This window comes from Mesitornis unicolor, unplaced genomic scaffold (genome assembly GCF_000695765.1).
Source record: "Mesitornis unicolor isolate BGI_N332 unplaced genomic scaffold, ASM69576v1 scaffold23635, whole genome shotgun sequence".
Taxonomy (NCBI): Eukaryota; Metazoa; Chordata; class Aves; order Mesitornithiformes; family Mesitornithidae; genus Mesitornis; species Mesitornis unicolor.
In genome coordinates, this window is record NW_010187814.1 from 5141 (window position 1) to 14388 (window position 9248).

General features: G+C 41.4%; 1 protein-coding gene across 1 annotated transcript; it reads right to left on the minus strand.

Annotated features, from left to right (window-relative positions):
* Positions 1-4424: 4424 nt before the first annotated feature.
* CCDC174 (coiled-coil domain containing 174) lies at positions 4425-9035 on the minus strand (the record flags this gene model as incomplete). Its single annotated transcript, XM_010185595.1, has 5 exons — positions 4425-5383; positions 6843-6977; positions 8016-8163; positions 8408-8502; positions 8899-9035. Coding segments are annotated over 5 exons (1474 nt in total), but the record flags the coding sequence as incomplete, so codon positions are not given.
* Positions 9036-9248: the final 213 nt, after the last annotated feature.

The window sequence follows — 9248 nt, forward strand, 5'->3', positions numbered from 1 at the left end:
CCAGCGGGGGAAATCTCCCCGCCCGCCGAGAGCGCGAGACGCGGATACGCCGGCTGACGCACGCGCGGTTTGCCGAGCGGGGGAGCGGTGTCTCCTGGGGGGGAGAGCGGTGCGATGTCCCCTTTTTGGTCTAAACCCACACCTGTATGTTCTTCTAAAGCTTTAGGGAATCTGCGTTGGTGTTAATTTTGTGGTTTTGGAGAGCGCAGGGAGAGGATCTCTGGGGTTCCTGTATGCTGCGGTCTTACAGGTGCAGCCAAGGGAAGGTGAGGGAAAAATGTCCTTGTAAAACATTGAGGGAGGTCTATGGGTAAATAAAATGAGAGAGATTGTTGTGACAAAAGATGAAACTGTTTATTTGTTACTCACCTACGGCAGATTGGCTCCTTGGTCTCTGGTGAAGCTACTCTGGATTTCTTACCTGAGCACTAAGACGTTTCACAACCTATATGAATAAATCCAGCTGATTCACACTGGTCTGAGTGAAAAGAGCACCCAGAGCAATACAGGATAAGAACTGAATGGTGTTAGCACCTCTGGATGAACGCTAGAAGCTTCTCCAAGTGATACAAGCAGAAGGATCCTGCTCCACATTCTGGTCCCAGCTGCAGTCTGAGCTGGGAGGCTGGGTAACTGCGACGGTGACAGTCACACCCCGCTTCTGTCGGCAAAAGCCCACGCTGCCATCAATGCGTATAAGGTTTCAGTTACTTTGCACTTAAAGGTCAGAGCACGTTGATCATTGAGTGTGGTGGCTGAACGTGATCAGGCACCTCTGTCACAGCTTAAATCATGACATGAGTTAGTGGCTGGGCTGGCAGCACAAAGCCAGAGCAACATCTCGCATTGCCTCTAAATCCCTGTCTTTAAATGAGGCTAAACCAACTGTAGACTTTACAGGAGAAGTATAGGGGTTATTTTTCTTCCTCAGATGCTTACCAAGGATAGTATTTACTTCTCTGACTGTGAACACAATACTGTATTTGGTTTGATTAGACAAAGCAGCAAAGCACTTTCTTAATTATGAAGTAAACGTCCAGCTAAAACTGTTAAGTTTAAATAGAATTTTCGTAAAAGTTCAGGTTTTTATGGTGTGTTTGAGGACCCTTTGAGAGAAGGATAAAGTAATCCAGGAATCTGTATGCTAACCAACTCCTGGTACATCTTTACATTTGTTCTTGCCTTTCTTTAACTACAATAAGATGCAAAGTCAGTACCCTGGGTCTTATGGGTCAAAGTTGGACATAAATTTTACACGAAATTCCACCAGACCAAAAAAAAAAGGGAGAGGAAGGAAGATCTTAGTCCAAGTTTACTTCAAGATGGGAGAAATTAGGGTCTAGCAGGACTAGATTTTAACAACTTTAGAGCTACTGATAGAACTGGTATCAGGACCAGGCCTCCTGGACACCAAAGGACTTGGAGAGCCATTTGTATTAAAAACAGTTAATGAGGACAATGTGATTGATGCAGTATTACCTCTAATGTTACAGAACTGCAGCTAGATACTTTTTACCCCTTCTAGCAGCCTTAGCTGATATGCTGATAGTTCACAGTCAGAATAAGATCCTTGCTGCCCACCAAGGAGGTGAAAAATCAGCCCTTGGTGACACAGAGCAAATTGTGTTCTCTAAAGGTACTTAGAAAACTTCCTTACTTCCTTAAAATAAGGAGAAAGAGGGAATGGGAGACAACATCCTCTAGATCTGGCCAGAACATGAGAGAAACATAACCCTGGCAGCATATCAATAAGCAAGTGTTTGCCCCAGGAATTACTAAATGAGGTGAATGAGGTTGCCAGTCAGAGCGAAGCTATCTTGAGGTGGTCTGAGTGAAAGAAGAGTGAAACAGTTGTATAGAAATGTGTGCTCTGCAGCATGGGAGAATATGCAAAAGCGTTTCAGCCAGAAATCAAGACAAGAGGGAAGGAGACCAAATGGCAAAGTGACAGATCGCTGCTGTGGGAGAGCTGTTCTCAATAGGCTTTAGTTTAATGTAGACGTTGAACTGCCTTCCTGGCCAAGAGTCCTCCTGTGTTCAATATTAGGCTATGGAAATTAAGCTGAACAAAGCAACAATCTGATTGTATGTTTTTACATAATGCTATGGAATAAGTGGCATTTCATTTCACAGCTCAGCTCCAGCTCAGTGTTAAACTAATGCAAAGACTGTATAGCTCCTGTATCACATGTATACATTAAATTACCCCAGTCTGAAGGGCACAGAAGAACACAAAGCCCAGGCAGCAGTAGGAAATGAATGTCAATGATTAAAATAGTGGCAGAATAGATGGAAATATTGTTTACAGGGAAATCAAAGGATGATGGTCATAATTAATTCAAGTCGAGCTCGTATGTTTTAAAGTACTATGCCCACTCTTTATAGTTCAGCTCTGAGTGACTTCCAGGTACTGATTCATGTGAGTGAGGTCTTAAACAAGAAACTTCTCCATCTTCCAAGGGCATTATATTGGTTCCTAAGTTATGACCTTTCAAAGATATAAAACACGTCAGTTTTAAATTTTGTTTTCCATTTCTTTCAACCAACAGAATTGCCAACTCAGTCTGATCCTGTTTCTAGGAACAAAGAAACTACAGTACTGAATTCTTTCTTGCTAAGAAATTTAAATACGGGTTAAAGCATCTCTGGTCAAAAGGGATTGTTTTTTTCCAACAGATTTCATAAAATAGTTCTAAATGCATTACCTGCTTTAAAAATGCAGTGTTTCCAGGCTGGAAACCTGTTTGAACCTGCCTGACACTGAAACTGGCTGTTGCAAGAAAAAAATCTTAGATGTTTATTCCAACGTACAGCTAAGCTGTTTTGAGTCCAAACTTCCCATTTGCTCACGTGCACAAAAATGACATCCTCTGAACAAAGCTTTCCCAGACCGATGGGAGGAATCTGAACGAGGTCCTTTGTTTCCTCTGCTGTAACAACCAGCCTGCCCTAATTAAATAGCTCAAACATGACGGTCACTATTAAGTCGCTCCTGTCAACACGGTATTAGATGTATTCCAGCTGTACCAGCGGATCACAGCTAAGCATACGGATAAAGGTGGTGATCCCCCTGGCGAGGCACAGCAGTGAAATCTGGTAGTGGATACTTAGAAAATTTAGTCCAAGTAGTTTGGTACCCTAAAGAAGTAGCAGAGTCTTTGCAAATAACTCAAGGCTTTTGCTTTGCTTACTCTGTAGGCAACTAGACACTTCCTTATGAAACATTTAACATCAGTTTCCATGGACAAGTTCAATAGTAGCACTGCAAGAAGACTGATTTTTTTAGTCAAATTTGAGATTTGTGACTTCAATGCTACTATGAAATAAATACCAGAAAATTGGTGTATACAGGCAGAATTTCTTACAGAAGATGGGTAAGACCAGACTGCCATCTCATGGATATTGATTGACCTGAGATTGTAGCAAATTTATGAGGAAAAAAACCCATCTTGATGCTGTCACATTTGGTAAAGCTAGATGTGCTTGTAACATCTTCCTTTTAGTTATTACTATACTTATTAGTTCTATCCTTGTATAAGCATTTAAAATACAAATGGGGGTATCTAAAGTACCTTCATAATAATATTCTACATGGTAAGTAAGTACCGTTCTTATTTACTAAGAGTCTGAAATAAATGCTTGTTTGGAAGAGGTTGGTCTGCTTTTAGCTAGAATGACTCCAATATAACAGTTTCTGGAAAAAATAAAGCCATAAATATAACAGATGATGCAAGAAAAATGCACCTGGAGAATTATAAGAGCATTTTCTAAACTGGTAAGACAGTCATTTCAGGTGTCAAGACTTCTACTTTAGTGAAGTGTCTATTTGTCTGCCATCATCATTGATTTCTGCAACGCCTCTCTCCGCTCTCACTTGCTTCGCAGAACGATGAGTTATACACAGACCTCAGGAATGCAGAAGCTGTTATGACCGCATAACCACCGTTCACTACATAATATTCTGCACTTCCTAAAGGCAGGAGATCAAATAGGTAATAAATCTCCTAAAACCATTCTGTATTTGGCAGCAGAGGGCCTGCCATTTTAATACCATTTCTACAGATACCACTGAACTTGTACCTTCAAAGCAGATGCAAGGTGGGGAGCGACAGAGTGAAGGAAGAGTTCATCTTAATATACCCCAAAATTCTGGTGTAAGTGACAAAGAGTTAAAATGAAATATGTACTAAACAAAGTACTGCCTAAAGAAACACATAATTTTTATGAAGATAAAAAAAAAATAGAGAACCAACAGGGCAAAAGTACAGCTGTGATGTGAAATAGCTTAGGTGTCCAGGAGATTTATTTTGATCTACTTACAGAAACTCATTTTTTCCCCGATGTGGGAAAATAATATTCTTGCTGAGAAGGTAATTCTATTTCGGTTCTTTAAATCACGATTCTTGCTTATCTTTTTGCTCAGTTCAAGTCACTTGTCTGTAATAAGACAGCATATCATCTAAACTTTGGTAAAGTGGCTCCTGACTTGGAGTGTCACTGCTGTCAGTCTGCTCCGATGGTGGCACCTCTTGGGCGCTGCAGCCACAGGCCTGCTCCAATGGTGGCACATTTTGGGTGCTGCAGCCACAGGCCTGCTCTGATGGTGGCACATTTTGGGCGCTGCAGCCACAGGCCTGCTCCGATGGTGGCACCTCTTGGGCACTGCAGCCATAAGCCCGCATTCCTGGCGGCACATCTTGGGTGCCACAGCCACAGGGCTGCATTCCTGGCGGCACACCTTGGGTGCCACAGCCACAGGCCTGCATTGTTGCTGGCACGTTTTGGGTGCCGTAGCCGTAAGCCTGCATTGGAAACGGCACATCATGAGCGCTGTAGCCGTAAGGGTGCATTGGTGGCATCATGCCTTGAGGGCCGTAGCCATAAGCCTGCACTGGAAATGGCATATTGTGAGCGCCATAGCCGTAAGCGTGCATTGGTGACAGCACATCTGGAGCACCGTAGCCGTAAGCGTGCATCGATGGCGGCAAACCTCGAGCACCATAGCCGTAAGCCTGTGCTGATGGCAGCGTATCCTCATCATCGCTGCTGTCATCCTCTGATGACGATGGCACATCCTGAGCGTCACTGCCACGGACCTCTGTTGATGCCGGCTCATCTTGAGCACTGCCGTGGTAAGCCTGCGCTGACGGTGGCACATCTTCAGTGCTGCCGCCACCACTGGCCCGCACTGGTGGCATCTGTTGCTTTTGTGCTGTCTCCGTTTCCAGTTTTTCAGAGGAGGTTTCAGGACTGTTCAAATTCTGACTTCTGTAATTATCATCTTTCTTTTGGCCCGTAAAGTAATCAGAAGGTGGTGCAAATTCAGGATCTCGCTCATCTCTGAGTTCTTCCTGTTTCTTTGACCATTGTCCAAACATCAATTCTGTTAGAAACGGAAAATGGTACATTGAATATAGATTTCAGGGTCTGAAGATCAGTCAGAAAGGAGGGAAAACAAATAAGCAAACAGAGAAGCAGCAGTTGTGTAAAGCCATTTGAAGTTTCCTTTCCATCTAGTACGAGATTGCTGGCTGAGCTGACCTTCCACTTTCTTTACAGAGCAGGAGTGAAAGCACTGAGCATTAAAGACAGCCACCATCCTCTACATAACTCATCCTAGGCATTTTAAGATCCTTTAACAATGTTGTCATTTGTTATGAAAAACGACTAATTCGTTAGGGGTGAATCAAACTACAAAACAATCAAAGCTAGAACTTAGTTATTGGAAGATGGAGATGATGTGAACATCCCTAGTGGGTACAGGAAAAAACCAGTAACTTCTTTATTTCAACAGAAGTGGTAGATATTCCAGTTACTGTAACAGCTGCTGATTTTCAATTAACTATAGTTCTGAAGTGCTGCAATGGAATGATAGCTCAAGATCACCACACTTAAAAAGATATCCCCAAAACCTACTCCAAAGATGTCTCCCAAACGTATTCTCTAAAACCACCAAAATTCTTTTCAGTATTCATTTCTATCAAGACTTCTGTAAGAAATGAAATAGAAAATATTGATATAGAAGGGCTACACATTTGTATGATGTAGCAAAATAGAGCCCAGATCAGAGCAGGACTTCTTCCTTTGCTTTGGTAAAAATAAATAAATTGAAGAGTAAGGAGGAAACCACCAAAGAAAGTGAGCAGTTTTATCTCTTCTTATACTAATTTCGATGCTTGTGTTACATTTCTGTTCAGTAAACCATAGTTATTTTACTTCACATTCTGTCTAGTACAGCGCTGCCTGAGCGTCAGTCACATCCAAGCGTTCCTCAGAGGTAGGAAAAAACCCAGTGTTGGGCAGGATAGAATTTTTTCCCCTAGCTTTTACCTACAAGTCAGGCATCAGGCTGCAGGAATGTGCATGAGCTTGGATTAATGGTGCAAAATGAATTAATGGGTTTGGGAAGGATCTCAAAGGCAGCCAGCACGTGCTGTGACAAGGAAGATGTTTCAAGATGGGACATCGGCACTGGAGCGGTCTCTGCGTGCATCACTTTTAGCATCATCCTGTACCTATTTCAGTATAACTCATCCTGCCATTGCATAGCACGAACTACAGAAATACATCGACAAAAGATCACACTGAAAGACAGTAAATGTTACGAACTATGAAATTTGTCATTCAGCCGACCTCTCTGGATCATCCCAAAATTGAGTAAATCATATAGAAGAAAAAATTATGGAGATGTCAAGCACTCCACTGGACACTAAACAGCCAGCAGTACAAAGGGAGAAAGTATTTCATTGCTTCTCAGTCTTACCATACTTTGTCACAAAATGGAAATTAAAGCAGCAGTGTGCACGCTGCTTCCTGACGTTTCTGAAGCTGCATTTCCTTACCTTTGCCTTTATCCCACTCTCGAACGTAAGGCACGCCAGGCTTTGTATCTCTTCTCTCCTGGATGACAACCTCTACCTTTCTGCTCGCTGCAGTCACTCTTGGAGGCTCCGGCTCATCGGTAACACCTTTCACCTCTGCGTTACAGACAGAGAATAGAGTGTTTGTGAGTAACGGGATAAAACCCGTATGAACCTCACAGGAGGAACAGGAAGCAAGAGTTATTTGCATTTATAGAGCTCATGCTAGTTATCTAATTTCATTCTATTAATTAAATGCATCTGAGTGGGGAGGTGATTCTTTTTTTAATTACTGCATATTAGTTCCAAAAAGATAATGGGTAAGTCAGCTAATCAAGAAGCATATCTACCAAGAGACATTTCATTAGCTTTCCAGCTGTATCAAGAAGACTGCTGAAAAATCTATTGCCAGATAACCCAAAAAGGAATGTGCCGAGTGTTATACTGAAGCTAGAAAATTAGGTAGAAATAAGAACATTAGCATGTTATCTCCATTTCATTTACTGGAGAAAACAATTTGCATTCTTATTCTTCTGAACAAGAGTAACAGCAGTGGCACATTAATTGTTCTCCGATTCCAGAACACTTCACAGTTAATCACTAGCACAGAATCCTGACACAGTGAAATATCAGCTGCATTTTATAATGGCAGACAGACAGCACAGATCACAAGTAATGTCACAAGGGAGACAGCGCAGAGATGGGATTAGAACTCAAATGCATCATCCTAAATCCTAAAGTCAGCTGGATGTCCAATTTAGACTGCACTGAAAGAGTATGTATTATCCGATATTAAAATCAACTTGATACTACTTTTTATTCTACCTCATCTTAAAAAAGCCAGTAAAATGTCAGCAGCTTTAACCTCAACCTGCACAATTAACCCACAAAATTCCTGCTCTCAGATGTGAACCAAAAAAAGCCTACAATCCACATATCACACCTGCATTCTAAAGCTATTTTTGGCATGATTTTATGTCCATACACAATTATATGAACTCTCACTATCTTAACAGTTATACTGATTGTATATACAGAAAACATAATGCCAATATATTGAATGTCCAAACCTAAATCAATTGGAGTGTGTCTGGCCATCGATCAAGTACAAGATGAAATAGCAAGTAATTAGGTTAAAAAGGCAGCAGATCATACCTCCATTTTCCAGTTTTTCTGCCTCTTCCTCTAATCCAGCTTCCCTTAACTTCTTAATCTTCCGTGCTCGAAGTTTAGACAGCCTTGCATCCAGAGCCGCCTTCCTTTTTTCTTTCAACTGTTCACGTTTGGTTCTCTGATCAAGGGTCTTAACAGCAAAGAAAAACATGAATTAATCTTCCTTTGTTATTATTATCAACTACAGACCTTCTTTCACTGAACAGCTAAAAGCAATCCTTATCAAGCACCGCGTTTCATAAGGGAAAAAGAGGCCAAAATTTTTGGAGTCAGCTGCAGGCATCACCTGGTATAAGACTTACACAACAAATCCAATACAGCGACCACTGAAACCAGGACATCTTCATACCCCCATTTGCTCTTCAAACTCATACCTGCTCTCTTAGCATATCCAGTGTTGCCCGTTGTTTATTCCTAAGTTCTTGGTCACGAGAAAAGGCAAAGTAACCAACACCAAGCTGTCTGGCCTCTGAAAAGAAGAAGAAAATCAGTAAATTTAAGTTACACTTAGTTTATAATTGACAGTAACTACAAGCACCGTGCACCCTGCTCTCAGGCACTGAATTGCTCCCAACAACATATACTGCATCAGCTTGTTTTAGATAGTACATGAATTGAAGCTTCATGAATGAGGGAACAGGAGGATGCAATGAGATTTGAAAAATACATTTGAGAAAAATACAATTTGAGGAAAAATAAATCAAGATTTACATACTGGTAATTTGAATTGTTATGACACACGTGGCTTAATGCACACCTGAAGTTTGTCATAAAGGCACAAGAAGTAACTTTCCCTTGCTACTTCTAAACCCAATCTCTTTGAGTGGTGATACAGAGATAAGTAATATAAAGTATGGAATTAAACCATTTTCTCGAATGTCTTCATAATGTATGGGTCCCATGGGTTTTCTTAGAGCTTCTTCCTCTTCTTTTTCCCACTGCTGCCTCTGAAGTTCTCTTCTCATGTCTTCAGATAACAGAGTATTCCCATCAGGAACTTGCCTAATGAAATTAAAAAAAGTAAAAAAAAAAGGAAAAAAGAAAAAGTGAGGGATTACAGAGCAGAACGTCTGAGTTTTACGGTATCAAACAGTGAAAGCATGAATGTGTCTGATCCACTGTTGCAGTTCTTACGAAACACAGATCACTGCAGGCACCATTGAGCAATGCAGCATTGATGACTCTGGTATGTGGTGAAAACAGAAACACAGAACT